This window comes from Lampetra planeri, chromosome 58 (assembly GCF_965212315.1).
Source record: "Lampetra planeri chromosome 58, kcLamPlan1.2.h2, whole genome shotgun sequence".
NCBI lineage: Eukaryota > Metazoa > Chordata > Hyperoartia > Petromyzontiformes > Petromyzontidae > Lampetra > Lampetra planeri.
The window spans coordinates 2,523,987-2,551,392 of NC_136164.1; the positions used below are offsets into that span (position 1 = coordinate 2,523,987).

Consider the following 27,406-nt stretch of genomic DNA (forward strand, 5'->3'; position numbering starts at 1 on the left):
AGTCTTGAAAGTTTGGCCAATGACAATAACAGTTTGTTTTTTACGTGAGCAAACTGGAGTCCCTGGAGGAAACTCATGCGGAACAGGTAGAGAACATAGACTCAACAAGCAGAGCCATCTGAGTCAGGAATCAAACCCAAGCCTTATTGCTGTAGTACCACTGTAACACCTTGCTGCCCAAACTTTAGATGCCATATGAAAGCACATTGGGACAGAGGAAAGAAATTCATCATTTTATCGTAAGTCTGGTAGACAATGAAGGAGAAAACACACTTAAGTAAATATGGGAGTTGTAGTTAAATGGTAACTCTCACTTTTATAAGCACGGTTGCTAGGTATTACAGCAACACTTCCATTGCACAAGCCAATCAGCTGCCAATCAGCTGCAAGCAAAGTTAAGCACCCATGCAATATGGCTGTCTTCACATCCCCCAACCAACATGGCTGACGTAATGTCCTCCATGTAAAAACTGGACAACTTGACATCACCCATACAAGAAAACCAGCACGATGTCACCCATGCCATATGGCTCACTTAAAGTCACCTCTAGAACATGGCGACCATGACATCCTCCATGCAACATTGCCGCCGTCACATCCGCACTCCACCATGTAACATGGCCGATGTGACATCACCAATGCAACATGGCCACCGTAATGACAACTCCCATGCAACATGGCTGATATGATGTCCCCCATAATTGTTATTACCTTGCGGGGTTTTGCACTGGATGGTGGCTCCGTCTTGTGAGTCTGAGAGCGCACTCCATCTCACGTCTATCCTCTCTTTCTCTCTCGATTGGCTCGCCTACACACACAAAAACAAATGTCCACAATATAGCGTTTAACAAACTGTTGGAGCAAGTGCAGTTATTGAGCACTGAGCCAGCATTGCTGATATCTTCGCTTCCAAATTCAGGAGGGTCCTGGCATGTTTTATTAGCAGTGCATGATGTTACTGGGTGTAATCCCAATTTATTCATTTGCAGATTTTTTTTCAGAAGAGGGACACATGGAATAGAGAATATACGCAGGTTAATGACAACATTCAAACTCTTAATAATAATTAGTGGACTTACAAAGGACACATTGTGGCAATAAGGGATGTTGACCATTGGTCAAGAAAAATAACAGTGACAGCCAAGGAATGGAACACATCTGAGAGATAGTCCAACTAGAAGATGGAGCGATAAAATCATCTCAGCTAGCAGGAGCTGAACGGAACATTACATCACAGGATATTTAGAGGTGTCATCGGCTTGAGGAGGCCTTCATTCATCAGTGGAGAGATACAAATGCTGTAGATGTTCTGATACTGGTAGGAACCTCCTGGTTACACCAGCCAACAGGGGATAATTGTGTCCATCGTGCAGGGAGGGGCTGGGTGGGGAGGGAGGGGCTGGGTGGGTGGGGAGGGTGGGGCTGGATGGGGAGGGGCTGGGTGGGGCTGGGTGGGGGGTGGGAGGGGTGGGGCTGGGTGGGGAGGGGCTGGTCACCCCGTGGTGCCCTTATAAAACTCAACGTTTAACCTACTCACGCCGGCTTGTGCCCGCCCTCACAGTCGGGCATATTTGCGGAATACACCACGCCGCCATTGACCCTTGCCATTGACCGAGCAACCCAACGTTCCTACCAGCTCCCTCCGCAGGAATGTGTTTAAAATAGACATTCAGGTACACAGACAAAATCTCAGTCAGACACACTTTGATACCTAGACACAGGCAGGTAGACACACAGCCAGGTAGAACTGGTGAGGAGTAGGTGCACGGATAGAGAGTAGAGAACACAGGCATGTGAATCACATATTCGCCCATACTTCACCACGCGAGTTTAAGAGCCATACCTCCATGTTGGCGACGTGCAGAACAGGATTTGCAGAGTGTTTTGTGTCTCACACTTTCTGGGTCTCTGTGAGGGAAGCGGGAGACGAGTCTCGGGTCATACACAGTCTAGGATAATTTCTCACAATACGATTCACATCTCTATATCATGAAATCTTGAACATTTATATCATTACTCATTTGGGATTGCACATCGCCCTCTACTGGCAGACTAATGACCACTTCCAGGCCAAGTGCTGAGCCACCTGGTGACCCACATGGATAGCTACCACTAGAGGTTGAATGAGGGTGAGATGGGAGAGTAACGTGTGAGGCAGAGCAGCAAAATCCATCATTGTTCTGCACTTCTATGCTTCCCCGTCTCTGTCCCCTGACTTAACCACAGCTCCAACACAAACTCACATCGTCAAAACGGACATCCATCATCGACACGGGCTCACATCATCAACACGGACCCACATCGTCAATACGGAAGCACACCATCAACACGGACCCACATCATCAACACAAACGCAGTTTAACACATAGACTTTCACGACTAATATCATCCATAATAGAGTTCTTTTTGGGTTATGTCGCGTAAATATATGAATGTGTCGTTAAAACCCGCCACCACCCGACACAGACAACTAGTAAGGGTTGTCACTTAAACAGAACATGCCAATTCGTCACTAGTACAGAACACCGGTGTGTTGGAGAGCCAAGCCACACCATTTACAATCTGAGTACGACGTTTAGCCACTAATTACCACTAGCTTCATCAGGCGACAGCCACATTTGTGAAGTCTAACTGTTCCGTTCTTTATATACACACATTAACATGGACCCAAATCATCCGACCCACATCATCAACACAAACTCATATCAACAAAACGGACTCACATCATCAACACGGACTTGCATCATGAACACAAAATCACATCGTTAACACATGAAGCTACCGAGTGTAACCAAGTCTAACTCTGATTCGTTCCCACTCTTCTGCTCTTTCCCCACACCTCTTCCACTCTCACCTGTTCGAGTATTCGCTCGGAGTCGCTTCAGCTGCTTTCTTTTGCGTCCGTCTCCTCCACGTGTCTCTCGAACATTGAGGGCACGTGGCCCGAGACCGAATGTCGTGGTTGTTACATCACAGTGACGTCAAAGACCGAGATCCAGGAGATCCCCGCCCCCTTTTACTACTTCCGGTGCCGCGCGGCCACGTGGGTGAGTGACGTCATGGCGGCCAAAGTTCCTCTTCCGGGTGTCGTGGCCGCCATTGGTGACGGTCCTGGGCCTCGCTCTGGGTCGGCTCAGGCCGCGTGGCTGACGGGATGTGTCCAAATACTTCGTCACTAGAGGGATGAAGGTGCAGCCCTGCCAGTGCTCGCTCTCGCCGCTGCTGGAGAACGCGTACGACGAGAGCAAGCTCTGGAGAACCGCTTTTGGAGGTGTATTTATTGTTTTTGGCCTACTCTTCCACGTCGGCAAGTACATCCTTGGATGAAGGTGAGAGTCCCCACACTTTACCCCACCGCACAACGCGTGTTGGCAGAGTGGACTTGCAATGCAGTGCATGAGTCGGCCGCTTCAATTGCGTCTTTCATTCACCCAGCCACAAGTTCTTTGACCTATGCAGAGACTCCTCGGCTCGCATAGAGACCTGCAGTCCCCAACTGGTCGACTCAATGTCCCTCACTTTGCAGGCCTGTGCTGTGTTTAACTTAGCTTAGATCCCAGGTTCCAATGCGAGATTCGAACTGCGCAACCGTGATTGATCTGGGTTCTCAAGTGTGGCAATTTGTCTCTGCGCTGATATCAATTACTGTACCTATTTAGAAACCCATAGACTCAGAGACCCACATGCTGACCCAGATAATTGCCTAAATGCTCAGACTCACAGAGATATCCCCAGACTCGCTTAGAGACCAATCGACTTGCGTAGACAGCCCTACACTTGCACGCAGTCTCATTTAGACCAATAGCCTCACGCAGTCCGTTCCATTCTTGTGTAAGGGAATATATTCAGGAACTAACTGCCGATGTCAACGCCTGCTCCTCACGACGGGAAACCTTCAGCAGACAGAGTTCGTGTCGTTTTGCTGTTCCTCCGTTGACGGAGCGCAGACTACAGTGAGTGCACTGTACCCACTGTACCTAGTCTGGGTTGCAGTGGCCACGGTGGCGCTGCTGTGGCTCGCGTCTTTAACTTTACATTGGCGAGGGAGATGGACGCAACGGCCTCCTGGTGATGTTCTGACGCGGCTGATGATCGCACCGCCAGTGTCTGCGAGGAGGAATGTGTGAGCCAGGAGTCTCAATCGAGGTGTTTATTCTCGGAGGCCGCGTTGTTCCCCTCTGCCGTAGTATCGCTCACTCCTTTCTCAATTCGTTTTGGGCAGTTGAAAAAAACAGTTGTTCTCAGCATTTAGCACCAGTGGTAGGTTTTATTTTTCTGAAGGTCATCAGCTGAGATCGTGACCGTTCCCCACGTTGTGATGGCCGACGTACTGCGGTGTCCCTATTGTTATGCTAGCCAGAGGTTTACATCCCGAGTAAAGCCCATTGACCTCTACAGCTCTGTTCTCAGACATATCTCTCAAGGACCATTATGGCCTCTAATCTGGCCATGATGAACCTGAGAGAGACACGCTGACCCAGGGCTTGAACCCATGACTCACCTTTGTAGGCTCAGTCTCTCTAACCCAGCCATTATGAACTTGAGAGACACCCAGGGCTTGAACCCGGGATGTCAGCAGTGTTGGTTCAGTGTCTGTGACCCAGCCATTATGGACCTAAGAGAGACACCCAGACCCAGGGTTTGAAGCCAGGGTCTCAGCGCTGCAGGCTCAGTATCATTAACCTGGCCATTACGAACCCTCAGCCTCATGGCTGCAACTAATCATCTCAACCTTCGTGGAATTTTTCGATTTAAAGCTTTCGTGACTGCAGGGATTCATCTTCTTGGTTCTTTCGGTAAAGTCACGTAGAAGGGAAGTAATAAAATAATAAAAATAAAACAATAAAATAATTCTCACGACGTTTCGGCCACAATGCAAGCAGCCGTCCTTAGGTGAAGAAACAGGTCTGTCGTGAAGACAGCGTCTGAATGACACGCCCCAGGGTTAGAGCGTCTATTTAAGCTAGGTTGGAGCGGGAAGGTGCGCCTTAACAAAATAATTTGCATATCAATAGGAATTTAGCATATTTATGGGAAATGCAGATATGGGATTAGTACTACTTGTGAAGGGCGTAGGAGGTGGGAAGGGGGTTTAAAGTCATTATGCCCGTGCATTATGCAGGATTAGCAGAATCAAAGGGAGGGGGTAGGAGTAGCATTAATGAAGTGAATGGAATGTTAATCTCTCATTCAGGATTAAACGATATTATTTTTCCCAGATAAAAATGTTCACGTAGTTCATGCAAAAACAACTATCACAAGAACCCGAGCGATGGCAGATGTTTTGGGTTCGATGCCGATACCGATAAATTGGCAATATATCGACCGATATTTGATATATAAGAAAAACAGTTTGTTTACATTTTATAATCAGTTTGAAAAACCTTTTATATTAAACTTTCAAAACTTGAGAACATTTCACTTAAATTATCATATGAACGAGCACACCAACAAATAAGAATACACACATCAGGAACTTTTTTTTCACGGATTTAACATAAATATATCGTAAAACAATACTTGCAAATTGAACTTAAGCTATCTCGGGAGAGTCTGGCAGTGCTCAGACATCAGGGTTCAGTTCCCGAGTCCTGTAGCGAAATGAAATAGGCTACGTGCAGAGACTTATGTCGTGGGGAAGAGTTGGTGAGGTCATGATGGGGTCACGCACTCCTGCAGCGTTGTTAGCACCCCAACGTGCTACAACGTATGTGGCACGCGTCAACTGCTCCACCTCACGCTTGTATTAGAGCTCCCTCTACCGAATCCTTTAGTAAATAATAATTTAATTTTACAGAGCGCCATTCATGCAATTGCCATCCCACAACGGTGCAACATAAAATTAGCAGGTTTCTTACGCAGACGATACAAAACCCAAACCACCACTTACTTAGCAAATCATAAGACTTAAATATAAATAGATAAATGAGAGAAAAAAATTCCGTAAGAAAATGATCATCATGTACTGTCAAACATACATTTATGGGAACAAGAATCGATGTTTTTATTTGTTCATTATGTATGATGTATCAAACATCTGGGTCCCGGTCGACTCCACATGGAACTCGTCCCACTGGGCGAAGACGCCGGGGCCGACCCAGGACACGCTGTCAGAACGATGTCGCTCGGTTGACTTGGGAACGCCTGGGAACTCCCCAGGAAGAGCTGGAGTCTGTGTATAGTAATATTGTGTATAGTAGTGTATAGTGTAGTAGTGTATAGTAGTGTATAGTGTAGTAGTATATAGTAGTGCAGTGTAGTAGTGTAAAATAGTGTAGTTTATAGTAGTGTTGTGCATAGTGTATGGTAATGTAGTGCTGGAGTCTTCGCCAGGAAAAGGGAGGTGTGGACAGCTACTACTCAACATGCTGCCGCCGCAACCATTACCGGGACAAGTGGACTGAGAAACGAACCAACATCGGGGCAAATCGGTGCCGTAAAATGCCGATAACAGTGTTTAAAAAAAAAGCCAAATTTCGACCAATGTATATGTCGGGCTCTAGTTGTCACTCGCATAGAGACCCATAGACGTAATGGAACTGGCTTTGAAGATTTCGCCAGATGCACCAGGGCTCTTTACCTTATCGTATCATTTTATTTATTTGCCAAATGAATATAATCTTCATTTGGGCTGAATTTCAAGTATTCGAAAACAGCAGTTGCAATCTGCCAAAGTGCCCACCGTATCACCCGAATTATACGACTCACGTTTCTTCCCCAGTGCTTTAAAACGGAAGTTTGGGGTGCATCATGTAATTGAATAGTTAATTGCATGTAATGCGTTTTGTTTTCATCTCACAGAGAGTAGAGAGAATGATTCAGAAGTGATGGAAACCACAGACATGCTGGAAGGGCAGGCAGAACCACTACCAGCAATTTTCCAAGCTCTGCGGTCCTACAGTAGGATGTTTGGCCAACTCCATTAATGGGTGTTTATTGTGCTCCGGTAAGCGAGTGTGTGTGTGACCAGGCTCTCGTGGAGGAGGCTCGTGAAGGACGTGACTGGGCAGTTGGATGCAGCGTCCAAGGATAGTGGAGGGCGCAGGAGTGACGCTCACAACAACGAGATGCTGTCCAGGTGGCTAAAACTGAGCGAGTTGGCACAGTGGGGAACAAAGGTGGTGCATCTACTTGGCATCTCATTCAGTTAACCCACAACACCTTGGTCTGTTTCCTGACCTGTCAGTGGGCCTTCGGCACTTCACGTGGCTACAAAGTGCACCTCGCCTGACACGAGCACTGTGGTGATGTCACTGCCACATAGTGGAGAATGGTGGCTGTAGTTGTGTAAGAATATTTATTTAACTTGCATTGGATGCGTCTTATAATCCAGTTGAGGTGTGTTAGCATGTGCGTTATTACAAGGTATGGAGGAGTGGTTGCCTCAAATGAGTTCCTAGTGCAGTGTGTAAACTTCGCCACTGGGGAGACAAAAGCGGTCCTGCGTGGTGCTGGCCACCCATCTCCTCATGTGCCGTCCGGGCCATCATAGGTGCTTGCTAACAGCACCTTCCCCAAGTCTAATAAGGCTATACGAGGAATATTTGTCTTTGTATTACAAAATCATGATTGAAAATTCAATTACATATTTAAAGCTTTATGCAGCTGTGTAATAAAGATTTTCATTGCCAAAGGTGTGACGGATCATTTTTGATATATTCATAAACCCTAGTGCTGCCTTCCCATCGTCTGGGAAACGAATTGATTCCTACAAGATTAAAAAATTATATTATTTTTTAGATCATGAGATCTGCATTACGTGAATCAAATCAGAAATGTGGACACTGATGAAGCATTGGGAATAAAAGCTTAAGGGCACAGAAAGAGTCCGGAGTCTCAGCTCCGTGAGGCATTCCTGGGTATTATTGGTTCTTTCGGTAAAGTCACGTAGATAGAAAATAAAATAACATACAATAAAATTAAATAAGATAAAAATGAAAAATATAATGAATAAATTCAAAATAATAAAAGCAAAAAGCCTGCGACGTTTCGATCGCAACACAAGTGGTCTTCATCCGCCTGATGAAGACCGCTTGTGTTGCGATCTTCAGCCGTGGGTTTTTTGCTTTTATTATTTTATATTTTTTATTTTATTAAATATTATTATGTTTTTATTTTCTATCTACGTGACTTTCCCGAAAGAACCAAGAATATGAATTCCTGCAGTCATGAAGTTTTAAGTCAGCATTCCTGGGTAACCCAGCGGAATCATAACGCATTCCAAATTGAGGCTCCCGTCTGCTTCCGTGAGGCCGATGGAACTATCGGGATGAGATTGGGGGATATTGATGCACACATACAAAGATCCCCCATCTAACCCTAACAGACTGTTGGGACAAGTGCTGTTAGCGAGCAGCACCTATATGAAGGCCGGCATGGCACATGGTGGGTGGCGGGTGGGGTTGGTGGCCAGCATCGTGCACACACTGCTACAACAACCGCCGTTCACCACTAAGTGGAGGTGACGTCACCACGGCGCTTGTGCCATGCTAGGTGCACACACCTTTTTAATTGGCACAAGCCTCCCGACAGATCCCCAGCTTGCGCCCCTTGTATCCTGCCTCGCTGTGACCGCGCGGAGCGAGGCGTTGCACAGAGATAGAGACTCCGCGTCCCGGAATACGTAATGAATCCCTCCGACTACATCTCCCAGGGGAGCTCATTATGCCGCCGCGATGCATCATCACAGAGGCTGCTCCACCGCCCAGCCATCCTGGGCTGAGGCAGCTTTCATCTCTCCCGCGTGCCTCTCTCTCGCTCTCTCCTAGCAGGCTCTGACCCACATTAAAACAAAGTTAATCCAAATCTCGACAGCTCTGAGACGGGACCTGCTCATTCTGTTCAAAATGGTATCATGTTTGCGCGTGCACTGGTGCCGTGCCGACCTTCGTAGGTGCTCGCTAAAAGCACTTGCCCCAACAGTCTGTTCGGGCTATGTACGTATGTTGAACTTCTTTCGCGCCATACGTAGCCTACCGTGCTAATTGGAGGTGCATGACAGTCAAACCGATATTAGGTTATGTAATTGTGGCTATTCTAGATGTATTATATAAGACGTTTAAAACAAAAATGCACAATCATTTTCCGAAACGTCACCTGTTATATATATGGCCACATTGTTATTGACGAATGTGTTCAGTGTATTGTTCATTGCGCTTTTTCATCGTTACCAATGCAGTCTCTCCAAATAATTATGTGTTGCAGCATCAGAAGCATAGGGAGGCCTTCATCCAACAGCAGATTGACCATTGCTGATGATAACGTAACAATGCCGTGCCGTGTTTGCGGGAGCGGCGGCGACCCGGCCAACGTTCGTGGCGAGTGATATCTGAACCACGCCCATTGGCACGGTGAAGTATGGCCAAAACAACCCCCATTTTGGTGGAAGTTTTCATCCAGCAGTGGATCCACGAAGTGCCATACATTATCCACTCGGTATGAATACAAGAAGGTCATTTGGGGGCGATGACACTCCTGTATATGGCTCAGAGGTCGCAAACGGGTTTTGATTCCTTACCCGTACCCGTACCCGGCCGCACCAGGGTCGCCAACGGCGACCCATACCCGGCCGGGTACGGGTACCCGTTCCCTACCTGTACCCTACCCGAAATGAGTGACAAACGGCTACTCACCAGTGACTCACGGCCTACCCGTACCCGGCCGCGCCAGGGTCGCAAACAGGTACCCGTACCCGGATGGGTACGGGTAGCCGGGTATCGGGTAGGGTACGGGTATCGGGTACCCGATTGCGACCTCTGATATGGCTCCAAAACTCAGTCCTCTCTAATTGCTTGCCCTGCCACTGCTGGCATGAAGGCAGCCGCTACAAGTCAGCTCGAGATCGGCGGTTCTTCTTCTTAATCTGGGGGTGTGTGATGTTCTTACTGGGGGGTCGCGAGACATGGCCAGATTTGTTTTAGAAGGTATTTCATCGAAACACAAATTAAGCACGGGCACGTAAGTACAACTTACTTTCATAATGCAGGTTTTTTTTTGGTTAGATCGCGTAAATATATAAATGTGTCATTAAACCCGCCACGACCTGACACAGCTAATTAGTAAGGGTTTGTTACGTAAACAACATGGCAATTTAACGACATTTATATATTTACGCAATCTAACCCACGTATTAAACAACTTAGTTCTATAAAAACGTATGTATTGATTAATATTGTAACTTTTTTTAACGATTGAGAACCAAAGGGGTGCACGGCTTCATTAAAGGTGAAGAAACACCGCTGTGGATTGTAATCTTACTCTCGCGTCCTGACGAGACGTGTTTGAAGAAGAGGTGGGAGTTCCCACACTTTACCCCACAGCACGCAGGAACCTCCCAATCATAAGACTCGGTGTGGTGGAACCCATTTGTACCGCTGGGGTGGGCAGAGGCGGCGGTGGCAGAGGTGGTGGAGGGGAGGGATTCAAGAAACTCCCTCCATTGTTTCAACTGCCGCTCCGGGAGATGGAGTCGAACTGGCGCGGGCTTCACACCCACAACAGTGGCAGCTCCCCAAATTATTAAACGACTGATTGAAGTTATGTTTGCTGTATTGATGTGTGAAGGGGTTGGCAATGTAATAATCAAGAATATTGATCTCTGCAGAATACACACACATACATTTCAATTATTTGGCCATTAATAAATAATTTGCCGGCTTGGTGTCAACACGCCGGTATTTTTGGAAACGCCTAAAATTTGTTTTGAAGATTGGTTATCGGTTCGTTTTGCGAGTGCCCAGGAGAGCTCCTTGCAGAGGTTTAGCGGTTCGGATCCGGCAGGCTGCCCCGGTAAACACTTCATGCCATCTGCTTCACTGGCACTGGAGGTCAAAAGATCCCCGCAACGTCGTTCAGAATGAGTCCTCCATTGCGCGCCGGCCGGTGTCACGGCCCAAACTTGGAGAATGACTCCGCGAACGTACCCACTGGGGGATTACAGGGACAGCAGGAACATCGCACCCCACTAAGCGACAGCTGACTGTGGTAGCTATGCCACATGGCTTCCTGTAATGCAGCGCCCTGGAGGCAGCAGCGAGGGTTGGTGGATCACCGCGCACATGGGCTGTGAAACTCCCTTCCCGTCGGTGTCGAGGTGCCGTATACCCTGGCTTACCAAAAGGCGCCACAGCAAGTGTGGAATAATCTCCATCTGCTTCCATCTGTATGGGGATTAAAACATTGCCTCCCCATTCTCACACGCGTGAGTTGTCTCAGGGTAGTCTCGGTTCCCTCCCACATGAATGTTGAAATTCTTTCGCACTGCACGTAGCCAATCGTGCTTATTGGAGGAGCGGGGGAAGCACACCGAAATGCAAAAAGCATAACACAATGATTGACTAAAAACATCTTACAATGCAGCGGGGAAACTCCTGACAAAGAGTGCTTGTGGCTCTCCTCGACACACCCGTGATTTTTACGAGTCACAGCGCCAATAGGAAGTGCATTTACGATTTGGGGTTGGAGCTACGCTGGGAAAAGAGTTCCACACAGAACTCGCTTGGGGAGGGCACTACGTGAGGATGACATAGAAAAAACGCCGCTCTTCTCTTTGAAATCACCTTTATTGTGCATTCATGTGTTTTATGTCACAAATACCGACTTATTTTATTAACCACAAGGAAAACTGCTCTCCTGGTGAAGTCTCAAGACCCTGAGACCCGGTCTCCTGGAGCCGAGTCTCAAGACCCTGAGACCCAGTCTCCTGGAGCTGAGTCTCAAGACCCTGAGACCCGGTCTCCTGGAGCCGAGTCTCAAGACACTGAGACCCGGTCTCCTGGAGCCGAGTCTCAAGACTCCATGCTCTTGAAGCTTCGGATGGAAGAACTTGTGGTGGAATCTGTGCTTCTGAGTTAGCTTCTCGTCGTAAAATTGTGCTGCAGTTACTTTGCATCGGTCTGAAAGAAAAAGCAAATAATTTATTTCACACACACAGGACAAACTAAACGGGGTTCATGATGTCCGTGTCTATACCTTTGAGCCAGCACTGCCTAAAGATTCCCGGATTCGGATCCAGGATTCACCCGCCCATGACTGGGCACTCTTTGAGCTCCGAAGGGCCATCGACTTTAAATAATTACAATTATAATTCAGGGTTTGTAACGTGCACAGATTACGTTCACTCTCAGCGAGTGATTCAGAGGCACGGGAAACCACAGCCAAGTGATGGCAGACGGGACCGGCGCAAACTATTGCACAAGCTCAGCGGTCCTACATCGGAACGGTTGGCCAACATCCACAAATAATTTTTCGCTGGTTTTACGCGTGGGAGGAAACTGGGCTTCAAGAGAAAACTCACGCACACCAGGGGCGGCGGGGGAGGGCGGGGAGTTAACACTCATCATCAGTAGAGAGATGGGGATGAACCCACTTGCTGCACTCCCATCCCAATGGCAAACTGAGAGATGGCGACTTCAGTGCCAGCGTGGTAGGGAGTTTCGCGAGTGCCTAGTGATCTATCGACCCTCACTGCCTCTACAGTGCCCACGTCATCGGCTACGTGCCGGGTGGCAACACAGCGGTAACACTCGTGCCTCACAGCAAAAAGGACCTGGGTTTGATTCCTGACTCGGGCGACTTTCTGTGTGGAGTACTCCCCTTTGTTCTGCTGCATGTGCTCCGGGTTCTCTGTTTTTTTTTCTCTGTTCGCTAAAACATATACGCACAACGTAACTTGGTATTGGCCAAACCAAGTCAATGGTGGCAACACCAAAAAAAGTACCTACAAATTACTCAATTAGGAGTACACACAGTGCAGCAGCAACATCGCCCCCTACTGCAACAACTTGGCAGGGCCCTCCCTGTACGAGAGTCTTGAGACTCGGTGAGGCTCTCTGTGGGTAAACAAGCGTAATTATATAATTATATCACACTCGGCTGTCCTGTCATAGCCTAGCAGGCCAGTAGATGGCGACATTAACACTCTGCGAGGCCTGTACATTTGCACTCGGCCTTTAAGCTTTTGCGCAAAAAAAACCATCGTCAGTTCCTGAAGAACTGCATTCTGGTCCTCTGTTAGAAGCTTCTGAGTTTTCCCGACCTGCACTATTTTTGCCACATTTGTCAATAACTCCATGGCCTTAAAAGGAAGAATATTTAACAGCCAATGTGTTCCGGCAATGAGCCTTTCTTCAGACCACATGAACAGAGAGGTCAAGTGGATAATAAAGGGTTGGAGACTGCCCTTCACCATGGGGCAAGATATAAAAAAATTGCAATTTTATTAATGTTTTCTGATGACCAGTTTTCAAAAGGGAATATGAATGGTTTACCTATTTTTCTGTTATCCAGCCGCTAACGAGACACTGTGTCGAAGCCGGTCCAGAGTTTCCTTGTCTTCAAACAATGCTAATGAAATGATGCACTCCCAGAAGGCCGCGTGGCTGATTGATTGTGAAATCAATAGTTTTATTTTTCATGAGGAGAGACGGACGTGTGAAGGAGACGCATCATGTGCCTATTTGTGTCATTAAATATTCTCGACAACGACGGGAACGATTACTTTTGTTTTGTATCGCGATATAATTTAGCGTCGAACTAAAAACTCATGGCAGGAAGAGAGGGGGGTACTTGTCTGTACAATCAGCAGTTCACCAGCAAGCCTGACTCTGCTCACGAGACGCTGAGTGTCGAAACTCCTCTGCAGTTGTGCTCGTCTCGAAACAAAGCTGGTGAAATGATGCACTCCCAGAATGCCGTGCGGGCCAGTGATGGTTTGTGTAATATATTTTTTTATATAAATATATGTTGTCAGATATGTGCGGACACATTTGGTTTATTATTTTCTTATTTTGCCGCAGCTTCATAGCCCATCGGATTCCGCCAGCCTGAATAAAGATTCCGATTACGGTTTTTTCGAGCGCAGCCCGCGCGCGTTCACAGCGGTGGGGTTCACGGCGGTGGGGGGGGCTCACCTTGAGGCCGACGCCGTTGCGGCATCGCGAGCGCAGCTTCTGAACCTGTGACTCAGCTGCGTCCGCACGCTCCTCCGCCGAGCCCAGCTGATGCTGCACCTTGCGGCACTTGGCGAGACTCGTGTTGATTTGCGCTTCCTGCACGGAACAAGGAAGGGACAGGACCAGGGTCGTCGGCGATTTACTGGGGGTGACCAGGCCAAGCGATTGTCTGGCCAAAACGTAGCGACACCCTCCACGACCCCGTCACGGCCAAGTAAATTAAACGCGACTCGGAATTATATTCGTGGGTGAAGCCGTGCAATGATCTGATCGTGAAGCGCCGCCGTTCAGTTCGGAGAGGCTGCCCATGGTTAATACACCATGCGTATCAACCGTCAAATACTACGCGCCATTTTCCTCGCACCGGATGTTAATACATCCCCCGTACGTCATTGGAAAAGCATAACTGTCAACCCATATACGATGTACAGCCGTTTCAATTCGGGCAAAAATATGTTTTTGTTTATTTGTTTGTGTTTCTCCCTTGTGATGGGACTTTGTAGGATGAACGTTGAGAATTACAAGGGCACGGAGTGACCATTAAGGTCTGAATTGGTCTGTAATAAGGTAGGGCACTGATAAGGGGTTGACAGGTATTTGAAAAAAGTCAGCCGTTGTGTACGGGCATCAGAGTCCAAATTTAACATGGTTGGCTACGTACACTGCGAAAGAAGTTCCAACATACGTACAAGCTGAACAAAAATGAAAGCTGCCAACTACGCGATCGGGACTGCACACGGTGACATCACTCCCGAGCGCCACGCACAGCAGCGCCCCCCCACCCCCCCGGTGGCGGCGGCAGAGCGACGGCCCCGCGCGGAAATTCCCAAACGCTCTCGACGGCAATCGTCCACACCACGATCAGAACCATGTCGCACTCACGGCCTCTTCGCTCTGCTTCTTGTACGACTTCACTTGCAGCTGGAGTTTCTCGACGAGATCCTGTTGGCGGACGGCTGTCTTCCTGTCCTCCTCCGCCTGGCCCCGGCACAGCACCACACGCTCAGTCCCATCGCCGCCATCATCATCACCATCATCACCAACCGTGGCCTACCCACTGCCGGATGAAGGCCTCCCCGTACCAGTGCCACATGTTGGACTAAGTACGGTGAACCCATTTGCGCTGCCACTGCTGCTGCTACTGCGGTGGAGTGTCGGGGAATGTAACAAACCCTGACCCCCCATTGTTTTCGCTGCCGAGCCAGGAGATGGAATTGAACCGGCGACCCCTGGATTTCAAGTACCACGTGATATCCATTACGCCATCGAGGCAGGGTGGCTTGTATGATTGTACGTACATATGTATTACGGGCGAGGTGCGGGTTTTAAACGTATAAGATTTTATGATATTTAAGGACAATTTCTCGATGTTTTATTATTTTAAATTAATTTACATTGTGTACTAATTCGGCAAAAATCTATTTGCAAAATTTGCTTGTGAGAATTTGTTCTTCAACTCACCGGTGAGCTGAAACAATAACATTTGGCTCGTTTTTCAACGCTTGTACACGTGACACTACCACTCTGTGCGTGTGTGCGCGAGTGCGCGCGTGTCCCAAGGCACGTGTCACCAGTATCGTGAGCTCCTTGACTCTGCGCTCGTGTTTCCGAGCCGTCTTCACAGTCTCCGCGCTCCTCCTCTGCTCCTCGTCCAGATCTGACTGCAGCTCTCGCATCTGAGACACAGCAGCAGCAACAGCGGTAGCAGCAGCATGAGCGGTGAGAACAGCCTGCTCAAGATCCATCCTGGGTTGAACGACACCCGGATTGTGTGAGGAGTTCACAGATCCTCAGTTGATCTGGTCAGTTTCATGGGTGAGCTCCTTCGACAGGCGAGGCTCAATAGGCTGGGTCATGTAGCCCGCGCATGCCCAGCCAAGTGCAAGCAGCTATTAAGTGTTCTGGTATGGCCAGGACGGTCCATAATGGCCGTGTCTCCGGTGTCTTTTTCTTAGGATCAGATTTCAACATTTTCTGGCCTCATGTTGCGGGGCTACCCGAGCAGTGGGAGGGGCTACCCGAGCAGTGGGAGGGGCTACCCGAGCAGTGGGAGGGGCTACTTGATAGTGGGGGGAGGGGTTACTTGAGCAGTGGGAGGGGCTACCTCAGTGGGTGGGGCTACCAGCTCACCACGATCATCCACTGCTGAAGGAAGGCTTCCTCAAGCCGCCGTATCCGACCTCGTACTGCCTGTGTGGGGGCGTCTTTGTGAAAGGAGCGCGCGGGCACCTACCCGCGCCTCCATCTTGAGCAGCTGCTTCTTGCCGCCCTTCATGGCCTCCTCCTCGGCCTCCTGCAGGCGAGCCTGTAGGTCATGCGCCGCGTCCTCCATGTTGGCCTTGACGCGCTCCATGTGGGAAAGCACGTCCCGCGACGCCTGGAGCTCATCGGACACCATGGACAGCTGTGCGACCACCGCACGGAGACACGGGGACATGCAGAGATGCGCACGCGCGGAGAGACACAAGGAGACAAAAGCAAAAGAACTTTGAAACAATTAAACGAATCGAAATCGAAGCAAAGACCAAATACAATTCAGAGTGGTTATGTCGGGTATCAATTGTGGTGTGTAGCGACTATCGTGTCACGCATTGTGTCTTGTCGAGCGTCGTGTGTAGTGTTGAGCGTTGCGTGTGTTGTGTCGACCATTGCATGTGTTATATCGAGCATCATGTGTGTAATATCGAGCATTGCATGTTTCGTGTCTAGCGTCAAGTGTATCGTGTTGAGCATTGTGTGTCGTGTCGAGCGTCTTGTATGTCATGTCGAGCGTTGCGTATGTCGTGTCGAGCGTCATGTGTGTCGTGTTGAGCATTGCATGTGTCATGTCGTGCGCCATGTCAAGCATTGCATGTGTCGTGTCGAGCATCATGTGAGTCATGCGTCGTGCCCTCACGTCAGACGTCGCCTTGGCGGCCCTCTCCTCCACAATGCTGTTCTGCTGCACAGATTTCTCCAGCGCGGCGCTCGCTTCGGCCAGATCGCTCTCCAGCTTCTTCTTCTGAGAGATGAGACTTGTGTTCTGCTCCCGACAGAGGCAAACACACCACAGCAGAGACAGTCGATACCCCGGTCTCCTGGAGCCAAGTTTCAAGACACTGAGACCCGGTCTCCTAGAGCCGAGTCTCAAGATTCCGAGACCCGGTCTCCTGGAGCCGAGTCTCAAGATCCTGACCCTGAGACCCTCGAGTGTGGCAGTGGAAAAAGGGGACGAGAGATGGCGAGAGACCTGTGTGAGCAGCAGCTGCACCCTCTGCGCAACGTCTTGTGCCTCCTGTTCGCTCGCGCGGCGGCAGCGCTCCGCCTGCTCCAGTGCTGCCGCCGCCTCCTGGAGCTCCTCCTGGAGCACCCCGCAGCGGCGCTCCAGCTCCACGCACTGCTCGGCACGCTCGCGCGACCCGCGCTCCTCCTCGTCCAGCTGCAGCTGCAGCGCCTGCTCGCCCCGACAACGCGCGTAGCAGCCTGTGACGTCGCCTGGGAGTCTCGACCGCCGTGACACATGGTGGTGAGCCGGGTCCCATCCACCTTGGCGTGGCCATGCCAACTCAACCGCGGGCGGATAGACCGCTATCTGGAAGGGCATCGAGACGATGATAGATCAGGGTGTGAAGGAGTCCGAGCGAAGTTCTCACCTTTATCTGGGCCTGCAGGCCCTTGAGGTGCTCTTGTGCCTCTGAGGCCTGGCGCAAGGCCTGAGCCAGCGCTGTCTGTTTCTCAATCAGCTCCGTCTCAATCTTCTTGCTGAGCCTCACAGCCTCTGCCTTGGCCTTCATCTCGGCCTCCAGGGAAAACTGGAGGCTCTCGACGTTCCGCTGGTGGAGCCTCACCATCACCACCACCTCCTCGTCCTTCTCCGAGAGCCTGCGAGCCATCTCCGCCTTGGCCTGTGTGATCTCCAATTTGGTGCGCATCACCCGGCCCTCCGAATACTCCAGCGATGTCTGGGGAGGGGTTAGACACAGATGTGCTTGATTGTTATGACCCGGTCTCCTGAAGCCAAGTGTCAAGATCCTGAAAGCCGGCCTTCTGGAGCCGAGTCTCAAGACCCTGAGACCCGGTCTCCTGGAGCTGAGGTAAAGTATCTTATGAATGAAAATTGAACCACTGACCTCAAGCTCCTCCAGCGAAGCCAGGGCCTCCATCTTCTCAGTCTCCAGTTGCTTCCTGGACTTCTCCAAACCTCGCACGATGTTCTCACGATCGGCCAGCTGTTCCACCAGATCCTGCACCTCTCCTGGTTATCAACAACAACAAAGATGCAGAGGTGGCCCAGGTGGCCAATACCGGTGTCTCAGAGACACTGAGCGAGATAATATTTTTTTGATAAAAAAGTACCTTGGAGGGCCTCTTTGTCCCTCTTGAGGTTTTCCACTTGCGCTATCATCTCCTCATGAAGATTTTTCAGCTTGAAGACCTCGGTGCCGAGCGCGCAGCTCTCCTTCTGAGCGGCCAGCAGTTCGCCTTGCGTCTCCTGCTGCCGCTGCTTCCACTCGGCCAGGACCTACAACCCCCACGGACGTCCAGAGGTCATCAGAGCATCACTTACTGGGGCCTCAAGGCAGTGACAACAGGGAGGTGGGACTCTGTGTCTCTAGATAATGATCGACAGTCAGACCAGTCTCTGATGGAGTCTCTGGGCAGTGGTGGACACACAGAGGCAGGGGTTCAGGGTTGGACTCGCACCGTCTCGAAAGCTTTCTGCTTCTTCTGCAGGTTGGTGTTTGCCGCCTGGACCCTCTCCGATTCCATCGTGAGATCATCCACGTCGATCTGCAGTCGTTTCCGGGTTTTTTCCAGTGATGCGCACTTTGCGTTGGCGGCTTCCTTCTCCTCCTCCGCCACCTGCAGCCGCACCGTGATCTTCTTCCTGCCAACGAGACAATCACGACCCTCAAACGACCGCCAAACGCGTTGAACGTTAAACCCCCCAAAAAATTAACTGTCACGGTCAAGGCCCGGCAGGCCGGATTTCGTATATTCAGCTGTGGCAATGCCAGCTCAGCAATAAGACGGTTACGCCGCATCGCACGGCGCTTTCAGATGCGCACTTCCGCGGCCGTCCGGGACACGCTTCTTCCTTCCAACGTTAGGAAACCACTGGGAGCTATGCAACTTTTAAATCGTCATCATCAAGATTAACAAACTCGCTTCCTTAGAAACTGCCTTTTGTGTTCACTTATCCACAGGTCAAGCATCTTTATCTCCAACTCCATCATCATCATAATCACCACCACCAACCGTCATCATTGCCACCACCATCATCATCCCCACCACCATCATCATCCCCACTTCCATCATCATTATCACCACTACCATCAATGCTGATAGCCATGCGCTATGAGAATGGCGTGTGATGTACCAAATGTCGCACCTCGGATTAGCACGGTTGGCTACGCACTGGTGCGAAAGATATTCAATATAATACTAATATACACTACACACTACACTATTATAGACTACACTACTATACAATACATGATACATTACACTACTACACACTACACTACTACAAACTACTTTACACCACACTACTATACACTCCACCACTATACAACATTGAGAACTGATTTCTTTAAAAATGCTTGTTGTTGTGTTTAAGTTTGTTGTCCTTCCGATTAGCCAAGATTTGGCTACGCACAGGTGTGAAAGAAGTTCAACATACGCACACGCGTACATGATCCCGCGCAGACAACAGGACGATTTTGCAGCTGTGTACGGCTCCCCCCGGTCTGCCCCTTCTTTCTCTCCCTTTCCGCCCCTCCGGTGTTTGCCTGCCTCGCTTTGTTTCACCCTACACCTGTTTCTCCGCTTTTGACTAAAATAAAACGTTCAAACCCAAACCACTTTGAACAGTCTCATCTCCGGTGGCAGTGCTCCGCGCCCGTACAACGAAAATTAAATCAATGAACACCCCCCCGCCCCCTCCCGGCCATGTTGAGCCACCGCCACCACCGTCGCCACCGCCATTTCTCACTTGGCGTCCTCGAGCTCGTCCGTGCGCTGGATGACGTCCATCTCGTACTTGGCGCGCCACTGCGCCACCTCGGCATGTGCCTGAGACAGCGCGCGCTGCGTGCCGAGCAGGGCCGCCTCCTCCTCCTCGCCCAGCTCGCCGAGGAGCACGCGGTCGTGCCGCGCCGCCTTCACCATGCCACTCAGCGTCGCGCGGGCCTGCAGGGGGACACGCACCGCGCGTGCCAACGGGCGATTCGGCGTAGTTCGGCTTCGCGTGCGGCGCGCAAAAGGGTTCGACGTGCTCGTGGTACGTGCTGTACGAAGAGCGCCTGTTTAAGGAGGATGGCGGTGGCGCATGGGGCGGAGGTGGTGTGGCTGGAGCCGCATGCGCGCACGCGGAGATGCGGGCAGAGAGAGTTCATGTACCAAATGGCAAATGCACGTTCATACACGCATACCGATGCGCACACACGCATACATCACAAACGTGTAGATGGGTACACAGAAACACGTGCGCATTCAGACGGACATACAAAGATCCCCTGTGTAGCCAGAACGGATTTTTGGGGAAAGCGCTGTTAGGCCGGCACTTCACACGAGGGGGTGGGTGGCAAGCACCATGCCCGGCCGCCTTTGCATACCAATACCCGCCGTTCGCCACTAAGTGATGGTGACGTCACCACGGGGCCTGTGCCAGGCCAGGTGCTTTGAGGCCACGTGAAGTGTCAAAGGCTCGCTGACAGGAGGTTCCAGGACGGACCCAGCAGGTGCCTTGGGTTGGCTGTCTGAGATGAGTGGTAGATGCACCAACTGTGCCTCCTACTGTCAACTTTCTGTGTTTTAGCCGCCCGGCACTCTGCTCGTTGTTGTGAGCGTCACTCCTCTGCCCTTGTTGTTGGAAGTCGACTGCCTCCAGCTGCCCAGTAACATCCTTCACAAGCCTCCTCCACAGAGGCCGGACTTGACACCGCTGGTACCGGTCTTTGGCAAGTCCACCCAGCTCCACATCCTCCCATACTTCATCTTTTCTCCAGCCCGTGCCGTGCCCTTTTAGCCTCCTCGGTCCGGCCAAACAAAAGCTGTTTCGGCATGCGGTGACTGGGCATGCGGGCTACATGACCCAGCCAAAGCAGCCTTGCCTGCCGGAGGAGCTGACCGATGGGACTTTGTCCAGATCTTTTAAGGATATGTGAGCTCCTCCCACAATCCAGCCTGGTTAAACCCAGGATGGATCGTAGGCAGGCCAGCCTAAATGTTTATAACCAGCGAAGATGTTCCATTAGGGGGGTCCACATTTCGCAAGCGTAGAGAAGGGAGGGAATGATTGTGGCCGAGAAGACCTGAAGCTTCGTGCAGAGCGACAGACGAAGTAGCTTCCACACAGCGTTACGCAACCGATGAAAAGATAATGCCGCTCAACTTATTCAGTGAGACCTCTGCTGTCAAACCGGAGCCGGTCATGAACACACTGCCCAGGTATGGGAAACTCTCCACTCGGTCCATCACCAATTGGGAGTTGTGGGGGTGGAGTGTCCGATGGTACAAAATTCCCAGGCAGGTGCTTAGTTTTGGTGAGGCTGATGGTAAGTCCCCACCTCTTAGTGGAAAGCTCCAGGTTTAGCAGCAGCGCCTCCAACTCCTCTTCTGAGTGAGCAGCGATTACCAGATCATCGGCATATGTAACATGGTTGAGCAATAGGGAGCCGAGATGTAGGTATTGTTGGAATTCCTTACACCTCTGCTGTAGCAGACGGACAGAAAATACGGCATCCGTGCAAGATCGCCCTTTCCTGAAACCACATTGAGGCTCCGCAAGCCTCTCCTCAGCGTGTCTAGCAAGGCGATGTTGAATAATCCTTGCCAGGACACTTTCCCGGCACGATGAGGAGTGCTAAATTCCTCTTGATATGCAAATTATTTTGTCAAGGCGCTCTTCGCCCCCTCCATCCCAGCTTAAATAGTCGCTCTAAGCCTAGGGCTTGTCATTCAGACTCTGTCTCCTCGACAGACCTGTTCTCCACCTGATGACGGCTGCTTGCGTTGTGGCCGAAACGTCGTGAGAATTATTTTATTGTTTTATTTTTATTATTTTATTATTTCCATTCTACGTGACTTTACCGAAAGAACCAAGAAGATGAATCCCTGCAGTCACGAAAGCTTTAAATCGAAATTTATCCCCACCTCTTAGTGGCAAGCTCCAGGTTCAGCAGCAGCGCCTCCAACTCCTCCTCTGAGTGAGCAGCAATTACCAGAACATCGACATACATAACATGGTTGAGCAATAGGGAGCCATCTCTGGACCGCACCCGGGCATCGATCAGCCTCCCATTGTGTCTGTACCAGATGGAAATTCCTCCGGTACAGATATTGAAGGCTTCATGAACTACGTGGTCGAAATATATATGAAATAATGTGGGAGCCAGAGGACATCCCTGTCGCACCCCAAAGTGAACAGGGAATGGCTCCGACTCCCGGCCATGTAGTTTTACCCGGGCCCCCTCACCATCATGAAGGTCCTTAATAATCGTGAGTAGTGCCTTTCCTGGTCTCAGGCTCTGGATCTCCTTCAGTAATTTTTCAATGGATGGCACCTCAGCCAGCCACTTAGAGGGGGTGACTTCATCTTCCAATACATGAGACACAGCAGCCTGAGCAGGGTCATCCCCACTTTGTCCCACGATGTTTTCCAGGCTGAGGGATTTCCCCTCCCCCAGGACCTCAGAAATGCTCAGCAAATATGCAAACCTGTTCCTGGGGCCGGAGATTGGATCACCATTCTTTCCCGTAATGATGGTAATAGGTGTGGTGCTGCAGGTTACTTTTTTGATGGAATTAAAGAGCGATTTGTGATCACGGGCCATTGAGGCAGACTCCATCTCCTCAGCAATCCGAGACCACCAACCATCCTTGCAGCGCCTCACGGCTCTCCGAACCTCTGAGCGAAGGCTGCAGTAAGCCTCCTCATTCTCTGACGTGGGACGCTGTAGAGTGTAGACGATGAGAGTGGGCCTGTCTCTTTTTCTCAGCCAGCCTGAACACCTCCTCTGTCAGCCAGGGTTTCCGAGGAGGTCTGGACCGTGTACCCAAAGCAGCCATTGCATACACACACAGGCATACAGACAGCAAGCCGCACGGAGAATTAACCTTGCCCTCGTCCAGCAGCTGCTGCCTCAGGTCCTCGATCATCTGCGTCAGAGACTGCGACAGCTTCGCCGCCTGAGTGACCTGCAGCTCCTTCTCCTCCAGCTGGCGACCCAGGGCATCTGGGAGTTGACAGCGGCAGTTGTAGTGGCAGCAGGAGCAGCAGCGGTAGAAGCAGCAAAGCAGCAGTGGCAGCAGCAATAGTAGTAGTGGTAGCAGCAAAAGTTGCAGAAGTAGCAGCAGTAGTCGCAGCAAGAGCAGCAGTAGTAGTGGTGGCAGCAGAAGTTGTAGAAGTAGCAACGGCAGTAGCAGCAATAGCAGCAGTAGCAGCAGTAGTAGTGGTAGGAGTAGAAGTTGTAGAAGTAGCAGCAGCAGTAGCAGCAATAGTAGCAGCAATTGCAGCAGCAGTGGCAGCAGCAGTAGTAGAAGTGGTAGCATCAGTAGTAGTGGTAGCATCAGTAGTAGTGGTAGCATCAGTAGTAGCAGCAGTAGTAGTGGTAGCAGCAGTAGTAGCATCAAGAGCAGCAGCAGCAGTGGCAGCAACAGTAGTAGTAGCAGCAGAAGTTGCAGAAGTAGTAGCAGCAGCAGTCGCAACAGTAGTAAGCAGTAGTAGCAGCAATAGTAGCAGCAGGAGTAGGTACAACAGCAGCAGCAACAGGAGTAGTAGTCGTGGTAGCAGCAGTGATTACATTCGTGATGAACATATGCCTATAACGAGGTGTTTATTTTTGTCTAAAATGAAAGTGAGTGGATGAAAATCATCAAGCGTGATGAAAACTATGGCGACTACCAACCAATGCCAACATCCTCATCACTACTGTCATCATTACCATCAGCACCACAATCATTATTCCCACCGTGACAATCATGACGACCTCTATCATTATTTAAACATACATCTTCATCTCCAGCTCCATCACCACCATCATTATCCCCACTTCCATCATCATCGCCACCACCACCATCAACGCCGATAGCCATGCGCTATGAGAATGGCGTGATATACCAAATGTCGCACCTCCGATTAGCACGGCTGACTACGTACGGTGCGAAAGAAGTTTAACATACATACAACCTACTATACACTACACTACTAAAGACTACACTACGAAAGATTATACTACTACACTACTATACACTACACTATTACACACTACACTACTATACACCAGAGGTGGGACAAAGTCATTGTTATGCAAGTCCAAGTCGAGTCGCAAGTCATCAAATTCATGACTCGAGTCTGACTCGAGTCCAAGTCACATGACTCGAGTCCACACCTCTGCTATACACTACACTACTATACACTACACTACTATACATTACACTATTACACACTACACTACTATACACTATACACTACTATACACTACACACTACTATACTATACACTACACTATTACACACTACACTACTATACACTACACTACTATACACTGCACTACTATACACTACACTACTATACACTACACTATTACACACTACACTACTATACACTACACTACTATACACTACACACTACTATACTACTATACACTACACTATTACACACTACACTACTATACACTACTATACACTACACTAATATACACTACACTACTATACACTACACTACTATACACTACACTACTATACACTACACTACTATACACTACACTACTATACACTACACTACTATACACTACACTACTAAGGACTACACTACTAAAGATTACACTACTACGCTACTATACACTACACTACTATACACAACTACTATACACCACTACACACAACACTATTAGACTACATTGAAAAACTAATTTCTTTAAAACTACTTGTTGTTGTTGTGTTTATCTTGGTGGCCTCACCCCACCGGGCACCTCCGATAATTATCGCCGTTGGCGACGTACGGTGCGAAAGAAGTTCAAACGCACGTGTCCGCGGGCGCTACGCCGCTGCTGTTGTTGTTATTGTTGTTGTTGTCGTCACTATCGTTGTACTAACGACCGAAGCCAAAGCGTGGCCGGCGAAGATGGGGGGGCCCCCCCTCTTACCCCTCTCGGCCAGGGCGAGGGCCCTCTGCGCCGCGAGGTCGCCAGCGGCCTTCGCGCCCGCCTCGTCCTTCTTCCTGAGCTCGCACAGCTGCTCGTCCAGCAGCCTGTTGGCCTTCTGCAGGCTCACCTGCAGCAGCACAGAGGGGGAGGTAAAGGGGCAGCCCTGCAACAAGCTCGCTCGCGCCACTGCTGTGGGGGTGAGGCCGGCCGCGGGCGGTGGACCCTGGGCTCTGTGCTCGTCCGCGTTGGCAAGAGAGGGGAGGGGGGTCCAGCCACAACTTCGCCGTCACCGCCGCACGCACGTGGCCTGTCGAGTGACTGAACCGCGCCGTGAATCGTGGATGAGGCCACAGGGGTGGATTGAGGCTGGGGAAAGATTTATGACGTTGTTCCAGCAGGCACGAGACCCTGTCTCCTGGAGCCCGAGTCTCAAGACACTGAGACCCTGTCTCCTGGAGCCTGAGTCTCAAGACGCTGAGACCCGGTCTCCTGGAGCCGAGTCTCAAAGCCCTGAGACCCAGTCTCCTGGAGCCGAGTCTAAAGACACTGAGACCCGGTCTCCTGGAGCCCGAGTCTCAAGACGCTGAGACCCGGTCTCCTGGAGCCGAGTCTAAAGACACTGAGACCCGGTCTCCTGGAGCCCGAGTCTCAAGACGCTGAGATCCGGTCTCCTGAAGCTCAGTTTCAAGACCCTGAGACCCGGACTCCTGGAGCCGAGTCTCAAGACACTGAGACCCGGTCTCCTGGAGCCCGAGTCTCAAGACACTGAGACCCTGTCTCCTGGAGCCCGAGTCTCAAGACGCTGAGACCCGGTCTCCTGGAGCCGAGTCTCAAAGCCCTGAGACCCAGTCTCCTGGAGCCGAGTCTAAAGACACTGAGACCCGGTCTCCTGGAGCCCGAGTCTCAAGACGCTGAGACCCGGTCTCCTGGAGCCGAGTCTAAAGACACTGAGACCCGGTCTCCTGGAGCCCGAGTCTCAAGACGCTGAGATCCGGTCTCCTGAAGCTCAGTTTCAAGACCCTGAGACCCGGACTCCTGGAGCCGAGTCTCAAGACACTGAGACCCGGTCTCCTGGAGCCGAGTCTCAAGACCCCTGAGACCCGGTCTCCTGTCCCCGAGTCTCAAGACACTGAGACCCGGTCTCTTGGAGCCGAGTCTCAAGGCCCTGAGACCCGGTCTCCTGGAGCCGAGTCTCAAGATGCCAGAGAAGGAGGATGTTAAATACCTTAGTCTTGTTCAGCTGCTCAAGGCTGTTTCCAAGATCCTCCACTTGCATGCCCAGCTCACATTTCTCCTTCTCTAGGTTCTGCTTCAACGTATGCAGATCCTCAATCTGTAATGTGGGGGGGTGCGGGATGAATACATTTTTTCACAAGTCCATTAACAGAGCCTTCCATTTCCTTAGGGGGTTCCTAGACTTTATATATATATAAATAAAATATCATAAGGTTACCGTTCGGGTGTCATTTCTCACTCGACATTGTCAGCAATGCCACTCGGCGATGTCACTCACTCGCTCACTCATTCACTCACCCACTCATTAACTACCCACTCATTCACTCATTCACCCACTCATTCACCTACCCACTCGCTTATTCACCGACTCACTCATTCCCCTACCCACTCACTCATTCACTCATTCACCCGCTCATTCACCTACCCACTCATTCACCTACCCACTCATTCACCCACTCACTCATTCACTCATTCATCCACTCACTATTATAGTGTAGTGTATAGTGTAGTGTATAGTGTAGTGTACCACCACGTACCACGTAGCACCACGTAGTAGCACTACCAAGTAGCACCACATACCACCACGTACCACGTAACGCCGCTACGGTCCTACACTTCCACGTTGGTTGTCTGTCCGAGCCACCTATCTCGCTATGCACCACTCACCTGTCGCGGAATCTGTGCCCCCCCCCCCCCCCCCGTGGTTGTATCAATAACAATTTTTTTTTACAAAAATAAAAAAGAAATCCCCCCCCCCCCAAGATTCTTGTGCAATGGCCAGCACGTGGTTGGATAAACAATGAAACAAACCCCTCTCGCACACACGCGCGCAGCAGCCCTAAAAACATTAAACTCGTAACGACAAGGGAGTCCCAGGGGGTCAGACTAAATTTAACTTCGCACTCAACACACTCACCACCGTGCCGACTCGCGTAAATTTAATGAGGTTTTTTTTTTACGAGCGGCGCGTGCCTGCCACGTCTGTTCACGATGTACGGGCGGATCTTTGTCTCTGGAACGGTGGGGGTGGTGGTGGTGGTGAGTTATGCGCGCGGTTATTTGCGAGTGGCTTTGATGAGCTACGCGGGA

The 27,406-nt window shown here is 50.3% G+C and overlaps 1 protein-coding gene and 1 long non-coding RNA gene across 2 annotated transcripts in view; one reads left to right on the top strand and one right to left on the bottom strand.

Annotated features, from left to right (window-relative positions):
- Nucleotides 1-3,086: 3,086 nt before the first annotated feature.
- Nucleotides 3,087-7,633, top strand: LOC144736003 (uncharacterized). Its single transcript, XR_013588712.1, has 2 exons — nt 3,087-3,329; nt 6,952-7,633. It is a non-coding gene; the product is annotated as an uncharacterized LOC144736003 (long non-coding RNA).
- Nucleotides 7,634-11,542: 3,909 nt separating this feature from the next.
- Nucleotides 11,543-27,406, bottom strand: part of LOC144735961 (myosin heavy chain, skeletal muscle-like) — a 33,306-nt gene continuing 17,442 nt past the window's right edge. The window contains exons 10-24 of the mRNA XM_078618562.1: nt 26,307-26,414; nt 25,082-25,208; nt 23,052-23,170; nt 19,927-20,123; nt 18,636-18,819; nt 18,288-18,453; nt 18,062-18,186; nt 17,585-17,893; nt 17,182-17,385; nt 16,849-16,974; nt 16,186-16,356; nt 15,524-15,628; nt 14,835-14,930; nt 13,911-14,048; nt 11,543-11,894 (exon numbers count right to left, since the gene is read on the bottom strand). Of these exons, the coding sequence (XP_078474688.1) occupies nt 11,880-11,894; nt 13,911-14,048; nt 14,835-14,930; nt 15,524-15,628; nt 16,186-16,356; nt 16,849-16,974; nt 17,182-17,385; nt 17,585-17,893; nt 18,062-18,186; nt 18,288-18,453; nt 18,636-18,819; nt 19,927-20,123; nt 23,052-23,170; nt 25,082-25,208; nt 26,307-26,414 (2,190 nt within the window). The 3' untranslated portion in view covers nt 11,543-11,879. The remainder of the gene's footprint in view (nt 11,895-13,910; nt 14,049-14,834; nt 14,931-15,523; nt 15,629-16,185; nt 16,357-16,848; nt 16,975-17,181; nt 17,386-17,584; nt 17,894-18,061; nt 18,187-18,287; nt 18,454-18,635; nt 18,820-19,926; nt 20,124-23,051; nt 23,171-25,081; nt 25,209-26,306; nt 26,415-27,406) is intronic.